The sequence below is a fragment of the Pochonia chlamydosporia genome (genome assembly GCF_001653235.2).
Source record: "Pochonia chlamydosporia 170 chromosome Unknown PCv3seq00012, whole genome shotgun sequence".
In the NCBI taxonomy this organism is placed as follows: Eukaryota; Fungi; Ascomycota; class Sordariomycetes; order Hypocreales; family Clavicipitaceae; genus Pochonia; species Pochonia chlamydosporia.
Window position 1 is genome coordinate 334376 of NW_019154047.1, and position 16949 is coordinate 351324.

The 16949-nt window shown below is 48.4% G+C and overlaps 5 protein-coding genes across 5 annotated transcripts; all 5 read right to left on the bottom strand.

Annotated features, from left to right (window-relative positions):
• Positions 1-1656: 1656 nt before the first annotated feature.
• VFPPC_11469 (alpha-L-rhamnosidase) lies at positions 1657-2430 on the bottom strand (the record flags this gene model as incomplete). The annotated part of the gene is made up of 2 exons (XM_018289649.1): positions 1657-2035; positions 2135-2430. The coding sequence occupies 2 exons, from the start codon at positions 2428-2430 to the stop codon at positions 1657-1659; spliced, it is 675 nt and encodes a 224-aa protein (XP_018137054.1).
• An 8554-nt stretch (positions 2431-10984) lies between these two features.
• Positions 10985-11704, bottom strand: VFPPC_11465 (hypothetical protein; the record flags this gene model as incomplete). Its single annotated transcript, XM_022428760.1, has 1 exon — positions 10985-11704. The coding sequence occupies one exon, from the start codon at positions 11702-11704 to the stop codon at positions 10985-10987; it is 720 nt and encodes a 239-aa protein (XP_022283991.1).
• Positions 11705-12290: 586 nt separating this feature from the next.
• VFPPC_11464 (ribonuclease H-like protein) lies at positions 12291-13500 on the bottom strand (the record flags this gene model as incomplete). The annotated part of the gene is made up of 2 exons (XM_018289645.1): positions 12291-12596; positions 12661-13500. The coding sequence occupies 2 exons, from the start codon at positions 13498-13500 to the stop codon at positions 12291-12293; spliced, it is 1146 nt and encodes a 381-aa protein (XP_018137050.1).
• Positions 13501-14219: 719 nt separating this feature from the next.
• On the bottom strand, positions 14220-14579 carry VFPPC_18296 (Ribonuclease H-like protein; the record flags this gene model as incomplete). Its single annotated transcript, XM_022429931.1, has 1 exon — positions 14220-14579. The coding sequence occupies one exon, from the start codon at positions 14577-14579 to the stop codon at positions 14220-14222; it is 360 nt and encodes a 119-aa protein (XP_022285059.1).
• A 525-nt stretch (positions 14580-15104) lies between these two features.
• VFPPC_18297 (hypothetical protein) lies at positions 15105-15443 on the bottom strand (the record flags this gene model as incomplete). Its single annotated transcript, XM_022429932.1, has 1 exon — positions 15105-15443. One exon carries the CDS (start codon positions 15441-15443, stop codon positions 15105-15107), a length of 339 nt encoding a protein of 112 aa, XP_022285060.1.
• Between the last annotated feature and the right edge of the window lie 1506 nt (positions 15444-16949).

A 16949-nucleotide genomic window follows, 5' to 3' on the forward strand; every position in this document is an offset into this window, starting at 1 on the left:
GGCCCCTGACATGGGACGCCTCAGTCCTATGGGCTCATGTTTCTAACTCCATAGATAACGGGCACATGCTCAGCGATGGCATGCTTCAGGTCAAGAATGGGATGTTGTGTATGGCGGACCTAGGGTAAAGGAACAGTTCAGGCGCGGTTGGTTTCGTCAGCCCCTCTGTGATCTCTTTCAACCTCCGAGTTGAGGACAGTCCCAGATCGAAAGAGTCTTACGTCGATGTTGTTCTCGGCCGCGAACATGAACAACTCCGCATCTATTGACGGAACGGGTTGCTCAATCTAACGATTAGCCATATGGTATGAGCCTCCGCTGTCAGACACGATATGACACTTGTTGCTACTGTGGAGAGTGGGCCAACTGCAAGTTTCCCCTCAGTGTGTTTTTGTTTAAGTCTGGAATGACATAACGATTAGCAGTTTGGTCTTGTATGAACTTATCAATTGTCTGCCATCCTTCAACAGAGATCTATCTCGGATTCATTCACCTACACGTCGCTTCCTTCGAGTAATTGGGCCAGTAACTACTTGCAACAGTGCGGAAATAAGCACATGTGCATGACTTAAAGGGAATATCGGCACGCCTGTCGGGGATATTAAGAAAGAAACCGCTATCGTTAAAGGATTTGGCAGGCATCGAGGACAGCCTGTGTTATACCACAGGTGGACCTGTCTAGAAGTGGACTGTTCTCAGCGCTACAAGAGAACTGGAGCTAGAACGCCAGATGTCCGATTCTCCTGGACCATAGTGATCATTATCGTCTGTTGTTACGTGGTCAGGTGCATTATCCTTTCGTGTCGTAGTCAGGCGGATCAGACGTTTTGGTAAACGTTCAACATAACCGTATGAGAGCGGAGCCTCAGTTCGAGACTCCAAGTCCAGAATAGGTGACAAAAGTAAGTATATCGCAGGTTCCAAACCATGTTTAAACTCACAGTTTCTCAAAGTAAATTGCTTTGGCTGGAATTCCTTTGACATGACGGGGACCGATCACAGGCTACCTGTTTGTCAATTTTGCCTCTAATTGACTTGCTAGTTGCAATCGTGTAGCGAGCCGCCTTCGTGCCATGCAGCAACAATCTCTCCGCTATGGTCGTCAATGAGGTCTGATTGCGTTGTGCCTCCCTCCCTTCTCCTCCCTTTTTTGTTTTTGTCCTTTTACTCTAGTTATATGTATTAATATAACCAACTAACTAGTTTGTGTTAGGATTATTATTACCATCGCATCATTTTACAGTAAGTTGCAACTTCGTATTCCTCGAACATACTGAATTGTTTATACAGTACAACTTATCAAACCCTATAATTTAACACAAGGCTATCTATTTGTCCATGGTTCATCTCATCGCCATAGGAAGTTGACTCATAACCTCAGCAGCCACATTTAAGGACAAATCCACGAGTATTGAGTTGTCAACGTTTTGTTTCCACGAAACGGTAGCCAAGCTATCTGCACCCAATCCCACCTTTGCAACCAACTCGACAGTGAGTAGCAATCGCGGCTTGAACAATATCCTTGAGCACCCAAGCGAAGTGAATACCAGCGAGTTCAGTACAGAATTCGAAAATTGGCACACTTCCCCAAGCATGGCAATCTGAACGCTGCCACACATCATTCTCCTCCCATGTAGACATGTTGTTTGCGAGTATCTAGTGCCACGGGTTCCAAACACGACTGCAGTACTCTTCGTATGCCATATAGCCTGCAATGGTAAAGGCTAGAAGAACATAAAATTGCACCATGTAGGAGCATTTGGAGAATCTGGCATCGGCAAAGGCTGCCAAGACGTCGGGTGGCATCTTCCACCCTAGCTGCTCCGCACAGAGCAGCAAATGCTTGACAAGAGAAAAGGCCATATCGTCTGCGATATCGGGGGTAGAATCTGTGAAAGAGGAACCGTCGAAGCAATGTTGTCGTACTGCGGCGACAACTGCTGCGGTACGAGGCTTGTACTCGTCTGCGTAACCAGGGCGGCCGACGTCACATACGAGTTTGGCGGCTGCATTCAGGACGTAGGCATACAGCATACTGAAATAGGTGTGTCAATTGGACTTTCGACCCGAGGTTGGCACGCCTTTGTCTGGATGGGAATCTGTCGCCTCCCAACTTATAACCCAATCAACGTACTGCAAGACATCTTCAGGCAAGCCGCTGACCAAGCCAAATTCGTCTATGTGGGAGTCGAAAAAGTGCAATACGTCGTCGATTCGCGGCAGAAATGAACGCGCAAATTGAGAATCACCAAAGTACAAGTGGTGGTCGCAAACTTGAAGAATCCACAGCAGCGAAAATCCAGCAACGATCTGTGGGACGTGGGATGGAAATCGGGATTGCGGAAGACCTTCAAATATCACTGACGCTGCAAAGTTGGAAATGGCTTGCCTCATCAATCGATCATCTCCAGAGAGCAGGTAGTGAAGCATCGCGACAACACGAGAGTCGCCGGAATATCTAGTTTAGCTCGGGGTCAGGATCAGCTACTTTGAAAGTGAAGTAAAACTAGACCCTGAAAGGCAAGGCATACTGTAGTTGTTCGTAGAATGGACAATCAGAGTAACCATCATACATGCAATTTCGCATGGTTCTGATGGACACGTTCCAGACTTTCTGGTTCTCTGGCATGGCAGGCTCACATCAAGATGCCTTGATGTTCAGCGGATAATTGACTTGAGTGGCCGCAAAGGATTGCAACTCGACCGGCTGAGGCCCTATGGCGATTTGCAGTCGAATAACACGAAATGTCCTGAACCAGAATGGCTCGTAAATGACACTTGAATCTGGTTCAAGACTCAAGTGTACCTCATCAAACGGACCAATAATTCGCCCATTTATTGCGTCCAAGCGATCAGCTTTGGTACGGAAGAATGGGTATGCATGTGTTTCTAGCTCGTATCCCTCCGAGTACTGAATCTTGAACTTTACATATGATTGTTCCTTGCACAATACGATCCATTGTATGAAAGCTGTTGAGTGGCTCTCAGCTTGAGTCTCGAGCACGTGTGAAGGACTTCTGAGAGCAAGGATAGAGGAGCCTTTCTTAGCAGAAATGCCACCCAATTGTCTTCCGTCATGGTACTATTACAGAATTTAATGGTGTCGATTGCAACTGGGCTTGATTCAGGCATCGGGATTTGCCGAGATCTCGAGCGCCAAGGAGACAACTCCCCGTTGAGCGTCTTGATACTGTAACGCACCGGTGTGACTTGTTGATTGGGGACGGATGCCGAGGTAACACGCTCGTTGATCTGATAATTTTCTTCTTTAGAAAGGTAGTTCGGGCCCAGGTGACATGGAATACGTTTACATGTAAGAAAACATCGTCAATTAACCCTGTCGGAAACGAGACTCTCTGGTCTACATCAGCAGTCCACCCTGGCTGTGCGGAATCCAGAATAATCTCGTCGCCACACGCTTAAATCACACCGATAACTGCCAATCCAGGGAAATGCGTCCTATGGAAGGGAATGGCACAACGAGAGGCAGAAAAGTATCGCAACACTATGAACTCGATGCGATTCTTGCCCTCCTTGAGACATGAAGCAACCCCGACGGTGTCATAATACCAAATAAGAGGGCTGCTGCGTGCCGGCCCAAGGGCCAACCGGACCCCATTAACATAAAGCTGATACCGAGTGTCTGCTAGCAATGGACAAATGCTTGAGAAGGGCAATGGCGAAGATCAAACTCGCGTGCGAATCTTACAATTCGACCGGCCGTGCGTTGAGAGGAGGAGTCAATCCAGTTCGGCGGCATACCTGTTGGCTTGAAGCTCATTGACGATCTTGACAAATAAAAATGTCCATGACTGGCGGCTCGTTCAGCATTGATGACCTGTTCCCGAACCTCCTGCTCCTCCCTGTATACCATAGTAAAGGCTTCACCGACGACGATGTGAGTGTCGATTGCACTGCTGCATAGCAAAGGACAATTATGTCGCGTTTCTTTTGATGAAATAGTGGCACCTGCAAGATACCCCGACAGTAATTTTATCTTTTCCACGCAATGTCGCATGGCCCACACGGCTGGTCAAAACTCGGTGCATTTCACACCGAGCCTCGTTTTGGCGTAGCGGTCGATACCTCTGTCGCGACACAAAGAATCCGGCATGTCTGGTTTTAGCAAGAGAGGGCTAAAAGCCGGAGCAGGGCCATGTAAATTGCCGATAATTGTCGTGGGGGCCGTACTACTTCAATTGCCGCATCCCGCCTCGGTCATCACAAGAACAGCAAAGCCAAATAATATTTCCCGCGCAACCTTGGAGTAGTTACCAAGGAAGGAAGTTTGGAAAGTCGAGCCGAAAATCTGTGATGTTTCGCGAATAATTATGGCGAAGCTTGAGTTGGCTTCACTGAGTCTCAATGACCGTGTCCGATAGTGCTTCTCCCGTTTGGAGTGACTACTTAAAACCTGGTTGGCCATTCATGGCGACTAATAGAGGGAGGGAGTCGTCCTCATAGGTGCCTAAACGAAGCGTGCTATCAACTCCACATCGCCACAATCCTTTCTTTTCAAGCCTTTCCGCACTGATGATGTTCGTGTAGAATCTGGGCACATAGGCAACATCAAGAAGGACAAGAGCGGTCTTGTTTCTTCAGTCTTCGCCATCTAGAACGTTTTCCATCCTCCGAGTGCCTCTCGCTTCAACTTTCAGGGAACCGGACCAAAGTCTTTCGTGGTAGCCGTGTCTGTTCCTGGTACGCGGGAGGTATGATTTTCCATGTTCAATTTAAAACATTTAGCGCCGTTGTAAATCCACACTCTCCCGCTAATTCTGCCAGACAAACATATAAAAGTGGGTTCGATCGACACATTGCCGACATGGCGTCTTTCTAAATATCGGAGACGGGGCTAATGCAGGTTGCTGACACCCCCCGTGCATGTGAGCCACTACCAAAAAAGGCAAAGAGTAGAAGTATTCACCTTGCTTCGTACGCCGAGTGCGAAGACCGTCTTTCTTACCGTCACTACCGTCGAGTTGTAGGTTGATAGCGCGGAGCATTGCATGTAGAATGTAGAATGGGTAGACTGCTGCCTCCCAAAGAGAGAGCTCTCCGTCTTCATAGATGAGTTGGCCGGGAACCGAAAAGTGATCATTCATGACCCCAGTACAACCGCCCCACTGTTCGGCTCGGATCCCCAAGCAGTGGTGTGGTTGGCGGCTATGCGGAAGGCTTTCCCGGATGGCATCCGCCCCTTGTCTTGAAAGCCCCCCCCCTTCTTCCCCCTTTTTTTAAAAAAAAAAATCCCTAAGTTAGTCACTTGAATGCCCCTGCACAAATCGCCCACACTAGATATGGTGTGGTGGTCTACAGACTCGGACAGGCAAATGGAAAACTGAGGTGCATTTCGAGGAGCTTGCTTCAGTAGTGAGGAGCACTTTCAGATAGTCTCGCGCATCCTTTAATCGACGTTGTTGCTTTCAGTTGGGAATTCCCTGCGCTTGTGGATCCATGCATGGGCCAGCTTTCTGCTTCGACTTGGGAAACTAGCGTTCTTGAAAGCCGGTCACCATCTGCCAGACCATCTCTGAATGCCATTTCTAGACGATCCTACGGCTGGCTCACACGGAACATGGCTCCCTCCTACCCCACCTTCCTTTATCATCGTATTTTCTTGCCATTCGGCCGCTAAGACAACAGACTAAATTACACCAATTTGCTTAACATTACACGTAAATCTCCTCCAGCTTGACCAATTCCCTGCATTGCCTACCCCAGTAATACATGAGCAGCAGTCCCCCGTGACATCACGGATGCAGCCGACCAGCTCGTCGACGAACAAGTCGCCGTGTACAACGCCAAACTCGAGGCGTTTCGAACCTTTTGCGCACACTTTAACGAGGCAGCCAAGTGATTCACTACCGGACCAGAACGCGGCTTTGAAAAGCACTTCTCGAGCAGCTTCCTCGAATTTCTGAAAACGCTGACCAGCTACACTTCTGAACCTACCTATAGCAACAACGTCGCCAACGCGACTGCCTCTCCAACTCGCTACTCCCCATACAGCAACACAAACCTTATGCCACCCATCGCCAAAGGCAACCACCAGTGCCTACCCTAAACAACATCAGCTACGCCACCCGCGCTCACGTCTCCAGTAAGACACGCATTGAACTCAACGGAATTCTGCAAGTCCCCCAAGTGAACGCTGGAGGGCAATCCATAGACAAAGCTGCGCGGGATTTACTAGTAGAACGCCAAGCTGAATGGGCTGAAGACATCGGCGCGACCACCGTGGAGACTTGCCAGAAGTGGTATACTTACGCCGTACATAACTGCCCTCATATTCTTACCGACCTCTATGGAAACGAACTGAACTACGACGTGGCCGTCCGTGACGAAATAAGCAACCAGACGGAACTCGCGCCGGTTAGCTTTCGAGTCTTTCGCCACGACAATGAACAACTCCCCTACAAGACAATCATCGTTTCCTTCCTTGAGCCAGCAAGACGAACTTGGAGCCTGTTCGGCACTAGTCGACTAGTTAGACTCATTTAAAGCCTCCAGAGCATTGCGAGAACTGCTGTGATTGCCACACACAACATGCATGCAAAAGACAAACACGATGCAAGCGCTGCGGAAAGACGAACCACTCTAGCGATGGTTGTACGGCCCCTGAAATGTGTGCCAACTGCCTCGGACACAAGCCGTGGACTTTGTGGATGTAGGGAGGTTCAGAAGTTGGTCTCAGACGGGCGAGGGCATATTGACTTCGCAAGGAGCCCGCGGAACGATGTATACTCGCATCAGCTTCTCCCACCAGCCGCAGAATTGCTCAGTGCTCTGAGGTGAAGGCGAATTCTCAGCGGCGTACCGCCCTGAGTCATGAGTAAACTCCAGCGTTTCCATGCAGTGGTTTTGTGAGAGCCAGAACATAAAGGCGTCCAACGTCCCAAGGGAAGAGGCACGGTTGAGCAAATTTCGATGAGTGTCGGAGCTATGGAAGCCATGGTGTATTGAGTTAGGATTGCAAGAAGAACATGCGTGAATAACACGAACACTTTTGGTACTTGGCATTTAGATCTTTTGAACTAAAGATGAAGCCTAATTGCCGCATACGAAAGCGTTCCGCACAAATTCGACATATCACCCAGCGTACGTTCGACGCCATTGCTGGGCAGTTAACAAACTGTACCCTATGCTGCCCTTCAAAGACAGGTCGCCCCAACCGTGACTTAGACTTGAATTCAACGTCACAATATGGAATCACCCAAGAAAATTTGTACTACATACCAGGAGGCCCATAACGTCTTTAGCATTTCCCTGTCTTTCTCTGGATTGTGATGCCGGGGGGGAGCCGCGCTTCAGCAAGGGAGAAGGAGTTACTCAGACTATTATTTTGACGCTATTCTACACAGAGTTTTGAAACGGCGGCTTCTGTTCTGTCTGGGAACGGCATCTGGTGACAAGACATGGACTCAGAATCCGTCGCCGGTGAGTGAACAGACAATTTTCATCACGACGGTACTCTTTCCGGTACCGCAAGCCACGAGAGTTGGGAATCAAGACACACAAGTAATGACAACTAGCGCCAGCGCCATTGTGCTCATCTCCCTCCCTGATTGACGAATATTTCGCCACATGTGGTATTGTGGCGCTCTGCTGCGCGCCACGGACGCAACTGCAACATTGAAACTGAAAGAATGAATGAATTTAGCTCTATCGTCCGGTGTTCGTTGTTGGGAGATCCGGGAGACGGGGGTCTTTGGGCGTTGGGTGAAAAGTGCCTACACTTGCTCAAAGTTGTTGTCGTTGCCGGCCAGCCTAACAGAGTACAGATGACGTCTCGTCTTGCTTCTCGGGATCTGGATCAGATGCTGCATCTTTGAACGTTACAGCGAGTGAAACGAGTGCGTGATTCTGTTAACTAAAGACGTCACCGCGGTAGGCGATATATAGAACGTGTAGGATAGACGCCGCAAGTGATGTGTCGTCATGTTCCGCCATTTTGCCTGCTTCCGTGCCTAAAGATACTGTAAGCACGGCGTAAGCCGAACGATCTCTTACAACGACAGCAGGTAACTGGACCCTCACGCATCCAGTAATATCCACTCCGGCGGCAAAAACACATATCTGTTGCAATTAAACCTGCTTCTTTTCGATTCTGGCTGAGAACTCTCGCACCTATATACCTAGTGGCACGACCCGTGCCACTAGGCACCGACTCACCTCCCTAAAAATGTCTTGGTACATGATATTCACTAAGTCAACAATCTGCAATATATGCATGAGCAATATAATCACTCGCCGCTCGCGTCTACGGGAGGTATGAATATGATACAAACCTCAATACACGGACCTACCATCTTGCTCTCGTCCGAGTCCTTTCCATGTGAATGGGGTTATGCATGCTGTTTAGCTTATGCGACTGGTCGGGCTTAAGGTTTTCCTTGCCAAATCTCCAGCAGCTGCACAACTGATGTCCCCAACAGCGGAATCCGCAATGGTCAACACCACAGTAAAATAATTGACAAAGAGGTTCACCGTTCGTTATTCCTATCTAAAATGTATCCTGTGCACCGTAGATAACGTATTTTTTTCTTTTTCTTTTTTGTATTCCTTACGAAGAAAATTCTGTAACCCATACACGATTTGTTGCATATGGAATATGGGATATGAATAGAAACCAGCACATACACGCAGCACCCGCTGCCTGTTTTCCCTTCTCAGAGTTTGCAAGCCTGTTGGCCCGTGAAGTGGCCAGCTACCCGCTGCCTTTTGCAATACATTGCCACAGCAAATCAGCTGACGGTCAACGAGTAGTACACATTCCATTCGGTTCTACTATTAATACGACTAACTACAAGCAAATGTTCAGATGACTCTTGCAGACATTAACGAGCCGCATCCGTTTAACGTAAACTTGTACGACGCCGGGTTGAAAGAGACAACGTGGTTACAGAAGATCCCCCTCGGTCGAGTAGTAATTGGTCTTCCAGAAGACTTGGAAGTACGAGCGAGTACACATAAACGAAACAAACATTGTGTGACACGCCAAGATCATGATCCCCCGGCTCTTTTAACCCAATTTTCTCCTATGGTATCGATTACGAAAGGAGAGGGAAATCATGTCCCTCGACATGCCCAAATACCCGGAAAAAGTGCCTAAGCAATACTATGACGGAGTGCTGGCAAAGCTCTTTATTGTAGATGTCGCATTAGCAATGCTACTTGAAATACCGCTGAGGATGTCAGCAACGCCTTACCGTAATTCTACTGTGTAACAGGTTCCATCGAAGCGTTAACTGACAGCTACTGGAGTGTTTGAGGTGCATCGTGAGTATTTCCCGGGCTTGAGATCTGCGATCTTGGCAGTGTGACGGGAAAGAAGACGTTGGGGATGCGTGGTTGGCGACGAAATGAAGGAGCGTATGGCCTAGGAGGCGTAAGAATTTGGAGTAGAAAGTAATGGTAGTCGTCGAGAACGCCGGGTTGCCACGCCTTTTCAGGTGGTGAAAAGCCCCAGGAAACTTGCTTTAGCACGTCGCTTGATGACGAGTCCGCTGTGTAACCAGCCATGTTTCTGGAAATAGGCAACAGAAAGTACAATAATATTCATACAGATAGCCCTGGCTGGTGTTATTCGAGCTTCAGTTATCCAGGATCGAGAAATGAAGGGCATTCGGGATAAGTATTGTTTTTGCTACACATCCACGGAGAGACATGAATCGTTCGTTTGCCTGGAAGACGGTTCCAGAACAGATGCAGCCTTCAATGACCGTCACATGGTACGGCTGATACACTCGAGATACAGCAAGTCCCCTAACATACTGCGCCTTGCTTGGCAAGGTTCTGGGTAGTAGCAACAATCCCAATTAACATTGGCTTTGAATACAAGGAAGAGGGAGAACAATATCCGGAATGTGCCAACTTCGCTTCAGTTCAGTCGAGCCCAACTCAATGTTACATCAGCTGTGCGTGGTGTTCGTCATAATCACAACAATATTCTGACTTCTGCGAGCTAATCATAGGCGCCGCTTCTAGAATATTCGAGCTGGATATTTTTGGGCTCTTTTACAGGTAGGTATTAGATCTGTCAACCCAGTGTGGCTAACAGACAGACCGTCTGACAGACCGATTGAGTCCGTCTGGCAGACCGCAGACCGACAGACCGGCGAGGCCAGTCGGTCTGGGGTGGTCTGAGTCGGTCTGGGTGTGCCTAATTGGGCAATTGTCTCAGTGCCACCACCACTGGCCAGCTCGGCCGTGGAAATATATATGCTCAAACTGACGCGTCTACGCACTGACGCGTCTGCACTTGCAGGAAACTATTGCAAAATGAATGTCGTGCTCCGTACATTACGTTGATACCAGCAGACATGATATAGCACTAGTTAACTGGTTTCTTCTGGTTTCTTCTCCATAATTAGTCCATTGATTAGTTAGTGCAAATCATTATCCGAGTCAACCGGGATGCTACTGTTCACCTCCCCGTCCACGACGAGTCCTCATCCACAACGTGAAGACGGTACAATGAGGTCTTCACGCAGCCAATTACCAATGCACTTGTCAACAAACAATGCATTCAGCCGAGAGCTGATTTTATCCGGCACTATTGACTATCAAAAGGAAGCTCAAATCCTACAAAAGCAATTATCAACAGGGTCACATTATCCAAGACCTTCTATAACTAGCAGATAAATTCCCCTCCAAATAGCTCAATCAAGGACAAGTCCACTGTCAATGCAATCCATAGCTATCCACAGGCTTTCTATCCATACTCCATACTCCATACAGACCCGTATGGAATATGGAATATGGAATATACCTTGTATGGAAAGTATTCCATACGTATGGAATACAAAACAATGACGTCATATATTCCACGGTGAGCCAGTTGTCAGGGTTTGCCGCCTTATCATTTGATCGTCTACACTGATTTCGTGGCAAGGTGGTCCAGGCGGTTCAGGTTGTCTACCAGCTCAACCTGGACAGTCTGGTCCACCAAAAATGGCTGGAGGCGACCATGGTAGGCCGTTCATGCGGCCAAAATGAGTTGGACCGCCTGGCCTGCGAAGGAAGACATTCTAGCCCTTGAAATTGCCCAGGAGAATTTGCATGGACCCACTTTCTCCTGTATTCCATACGTATGGAATACTAGCGAGCGATATGGAGTATGGATTAAGTGTATGGAATACTTTTGTATGGAATACCTTATTCCATACGAGTATGGATAGAAAGCCTGGCTATCCAAATCGTGATAGCACTCAACCTTCTCCAGATTGGCACAAGACATCCTTTCTCGATCCCAGGATAGGGTACGTCTCCCTCCACTTAACGCTGACTCGGCATCGGCAGAGCCAGGGGGAACGGACAGAAGATCGATGGCCATCCGACTAAGACGCGGGTATGTTTTCCGTTGTTCTCCTTGGCACCACCAGAGGAGAGGGCAACCCTCAATCTTTATCGGTTTGGCGTGGATGAAATTTTCGAAATCATCCACGTCTCTCGTTGTGTCCTCGGCCACCACCATCTCATCCAGAAGCCGGTCCAGCTCGTTCGGCTGTCTGTGGCGCAAGCCAACGCGCTTCGACCGGCGGTTGGGCAGACACCGCGATTTCCTCGTCGTGGGCGGTCCTGTATTCCTCCTCCCAGATTGTTCGCGCACTGCCAATGGCAGTCGTCGCCCATTCTTCTTTCGAGTGTACCTGAAGGTATCGCGCCCTCTTTGACGGGTCGAGGAGGAGCGCAGTTGCATAGATAGGTGACTCTTCTGACCTAGTGTAATACTTGTCGAGCACAAACCAGCCCATGTCAATTGAGTGTAGCATTAGCGAACCATACGTGTCCTCTGCTTCATAAAGCTCCTAGTCGTGGAAATGGTCAGCCGTTGTATTGATTTCAGACGAGTGTCTGCCAGGGACTAAACCTTCTTCTGTTCGTAATGGCGCAGCAATATATCCATGATCATGAGACTCTTCGAGAGTGAGGTAGACGCGCCTTGGGCCTACAACGTCGTGGAAGTGAAAGGTTGAAGAAACGCATGCATTTTCTCCAGGTAATCCCAATCTGAAGAGGTGAGAATGTTATCGCCCAACTCCTTGTCGTGGTCAAGGAGAAACTGCTTGACTTGCTGCTTTTTCCTCATCAAATTGTCTATCATTCGATACCATGAGTTCCAACGTGTATCATTATCAATGCCAAGCCGTAACTTGATGCTGTCATCCCACGCGTCACTGTGGATCGATGAGTTCCTTATCCACAACCCGATTTGATGCAGCTTTCGCAGAGCGGGGATCATTGGCCAACCCTTTCTTCTTGCAGTGCCGTGATTGCTATTTGCTCTATGCCTGCTCTTGAAAAGGGACTGCCCGTTTGAATGGATGATGTGTTGGAAACGTCACTGTCTGGGGTCTCTTCTGACCTCCAGCCCAATCACGGTGGGCTGATGAGTCACTGTCGGACAGAAGTGACGCATCCTGGAGCACTAGACGGAAGCGTTCGTAGAGCTCATCGCCAGTGGCGTCGCTGGCAGCCTCAAGAGCAGCTTGAAGTGCCTCACGTGAAGACGCCAGAAGACAGGCTTGAAGAGACAGGTTAATGATATGAAGGATACAGCGAATGCGGTGACGTTTCGGGTCCCAGTTGATCTGGCACAGATTAGACTAATAAGCAAGAGGGTGAGGCACAAGCAGCATTGAATACGAGGCGCACCTGAAGATCCCGCTTCATCCGAGTTGACCAATGCTGCAAACAGGTGTCGTTCGACGTAGCATTATCGCCTGTATGACAGCCGAGTTGTTTCGTGACCTCATAGAGTTCAAGGGTTGAGAAGAGGAGTCGAGACTGGTGTTCACCAGAATGGCTGTGCCTGATCTCCCGCAGACCCAGAAGGGTCCTTCTAGGCTGATAATCCTCGTCAACCCACCTTGCACAGATTGCCAGAACACCATGTCGATGTGGAGACGTCCAGAGATCCGACGAGATATGGACCTTTGAAGCGGCGCTCTGGAGCTTGGCCATCAGCTGCGACTGATACAGGTTAAAGTTTGCGGCGATGTGACGCATTGCTTCGTGTCTCGAGACCATGATCAGATCCTCGATCGCCGGATTGCAGGCCAGCATAATATCCTGCATCTCATCCCACGTAACTGCTGAGAATGGAAGCCGACGACGTGTGAGAAGCGCCACCATGCTCTCAGTGTAGCGCTGGGGATTGAACATTCTACGGAGGGCTGATGATGGTGGGGTTGAATTGTAGAAGTCATCGAGTCGTGCCTGCTTTGACGGAGGACCAAGGTCCGATGATCTTTCGATTAACGTATTTCTGTATGAGTCCATGGCGTCGTTGTGCTTCCGTTTCGCATGGTATACAGCGTTGTCTCGTTTCGGATTTGACCATGAACAGAGAAGGCATTCGTACACCACGGGCCCCTTTGCTTTGCGCTTTCTCGAAGGTCCCAACTTGCCTCTATTCGGATATGTCGCGCCGAATATGTGGTCAAAATTCAAGGGATCTGAAGATGAAGATGCTTCTTCATCTTGAGGCTCCATGGCAGTGGCGAGTAGTCCGCAGCTTCCCGAGATGGGAAGACCATTCGGTGGGGTAATATGATATTGCCCTCATAATGTGCTAAAGTATTCAATATTGTAACTACGAGCTTAAATATCTCTAGCTCGTGGCTCGGTAGTGCTCGAGGCAGGGACAGTGCCTTGGATGACTTTTCATGTCTCTTTATCAGTGCACAGCATCGATGGGGCGATCTCTCTAAAAATGCCCCGTGAGCCCCTCGCGGTGACCAATTAAAATCGGTGCCTTATCCTGATATCAGGGATGATATCAGGATAAGGGCGATGGCTTTATCCGATATCCGATATATATCATATCGGATATAGCAGGATAGCAGAGATGATATCAGGATAGCATATCAGGATAGGCAAGTCTGCCTACTCCACGATCGAAGGCATTGTGCCATGCCAACTATGTGACGTCGTAGGCGGCATCTGAGCGGTGCGACCATCCTCCCGCAACTGCTGAAGTCTCTCTCTGTTTCGGCGGAAGACGACGCAATTGTGAGGAAATCAACCGCCATGTAAGAGAACTGGGGAAACCGCACGCCAACGTCTCTCCACCCAGCAATCGGATCGGCTTTGTAGGCGATGTTATCTACCGGCGGCTCAGAGAGGTATTGATCGAGCTCGTCTTGTGTGGGGAGTGCGGCTGGCGGTTTTGGCCGTTTACTTTGTAGTCCTTCGGCGTCTTGACGAACGATTCATCGACTAAACGCCAATCGACGCTCAATGTAGTCCAAGGCATCATGGCTTCCAGATGCTAACATGGCATTGCAGGCTGGCTCGTGAGCCATGTGCTTGTAATTTTCCTCCCAGATGCTTGTCAAGTTCCCTGCGTAAGCTTTTTTCCACCCTGATGTCTGACGAGACGGCAGCTGATTCCAAAGCTGCTCTAAAGCTCGCCATTTATTACTCTGGAATACAACCACCGCCACATAGGCGGTCGAGGTCAGTTTATCATAGTAGTCGTTCAGTTTTTTCCAACCGAGTTTGATGTAAATTTTAAAGAGCCTACGGGTTTTTGCATCCATGTCGTCAAACAAGTGAACCTCTTCCATCATATGATCATCATTCTCTTCGATTATTGCACCTTAAATGGCCCACTCAAGGTGATCAAGGAGCATCTCAATCACTTGAAAGTACTCGTCGAAACCACCTGTTGTTGAGCGTTTGCCAGAAATGCCTGCGCCCTGGAGTTGTTTTGAAGCAACCTTGAACGGTTGAAGTATCTTCTGAACCGCAGTAACGACCTTCCATTCCTCAGACTTGCCTATCCTGATATGCTATCCTGATATCATCTCTGCTATCCTGCTATATCCGATATGATATATGTCGGATATCGGATAAAGCCGTCGACCATTATCCTGATATCATCCCTGATATCAGGATAAGGTACCGATTCTAATTGGCCACCCGGAATAGGTTCATTGGCTACTTGTAGGGGATCGCCCCGCCAACAATGCACGGATAGAGACGTCAAATGTCGGCCGGCGGAATAAGCTACGTCGCTGCATCGAATAATACCGAGCTCCCTGCCGTAAATATTGAGCTCTTAGTTACTTCACAGTATCGCACAATTTAGTACGTTATGTTAAACATACCATACTTCCCAGCATATTGCCTCCTCGTCTCGGGGAACTGCAGGTTGCACGCCGCTGCCTCGATCGCGCATCGAGCTTGAAGATGAAGCAGCATGTCACTTCACGACTTGCTTGCATAACTGGACGACGATCGGGCAGAAGATCCCCTGTGAATCGGGCACCGAGAGACTCTTGATTTCCTACAAAAAAGAGTGGAATCATACGATAACTAAATACTTTGGAATACTGCTGCCTTGCAGGCAGCAGTATGACAATTGTTGTTGCCTCGTAGGCAATACTATACTGCGTTTGCTTTGAATGAGCGACCTGATCTTGACACAGCATCTTCCATCTTCAGTTCTCCGAAGTTTTCGCTACATATTCTGCACAAATAGAGGTCAGCCAGAACCGTCAAGAAAGAGCCGAGCAAAGGGGGCTGTAGTATACGAATGCACTCTCTGTTCATGATCCAATCCGAACCGAGAGTCGTTCTACGTTCTTCACGTGGTTGAAGAAGGCTCGTTATGGACGGTGAGGTAAACGGTAGCATCCCGACCGACTCGTATAGTGATTTGGAGTAACCAATTGACCAGGTACTGACAAATAACTAGTCAAATGGAAATAAAGCAGTACTCCTAGGCCCCGTGTCCAATGGTATATAGTTCCTGCTAAACCTGCTAAACATGCTAAACCCGCTAATCCTGCTATCCTGATATCATTGCTGCTAATCCTGCTTATCTGATATCATATCAGGATAGTGTGTTATCCTGATATCAGGTTTATTTATCATATCGGGTATGATATCAGGATATGCAAGTCTGATGTCAGCCAGGTTGCGGTCTTCGTCTGGAGGTAAGAATAATTCTAAGGGCATCTGATAGTTTAGCAACACAGTATCAGCGTCGACCCAATATAACCATTCGAGGCGTCGGTGCTTGGACTTTTCGAGTTCGCTTAGGACGATTGCATGTAAGTGAGCCGGCTTGGTCCAATACCCGTCCAGTATCAATTCGCGTTGGATGAAAAATGGGTACCCGTGAATTCTATTGTGAATCTTGTGTGTCCGAAGGGCTCTCTCATGAACGGGTTTTGAGTCACCATACAAAATACTTGCTTTTGCGACTCGTGCTCGCTCATCGTATAGACTGATCTTCTCATCGGAGATTTCTAGGCAGTGTTAACAAACGTGTTCAGCATGCGTCGGTTATAATTATCAGGGTGCCATACTTTCGTCCTTAGGAGGGCGACTTAGACCATGGGGTTGGTCTGATATGTGACTCCATTGAGAGCCTGTTGTTGAAAACTGTACGATGACAGCAATTATCAACATGCCACCGAGCAAGAACACCGCACGACGTACTCCAGTGCCGCAAGCGCTAGAATTGCAACACGCATTACAAAATTGCCTTTTGCACATTGTAGTTATTGACGAAGAAGGGCAGGAAGCGTCCAGTTAGGAGCAGTCAGTCAGATCAAGAAAACTTGCGAGGCACTTAATGTACATCCGAGTTTCTTTTTCCAATGGTAGTTACGTACATATAGATGGCTATGTTGCTATGAGATGGAAGTACAACGTATAGACCGAGTCCCCTTTTCTTTCATTTGACTGACAAAAACGGTGTCCCTCAAACTCGTGAGAGCCCCTCCTGATCTTACCTTCAGGTCCTGTTTGGAGCAGCCGACTTAACAAGCCACTACATACCCAGTTTTATGCATATAGTCTCACATTCTCAATTGGGAAGTTTTTTGGATGTTCATTTTCGTATTCTCTATATTCCAACCGGGATACAAGGGTCCTTTTGCATCCACATAGCGGAGTGGCAAGGGGCTGAGTACGACGTTTAACATGAG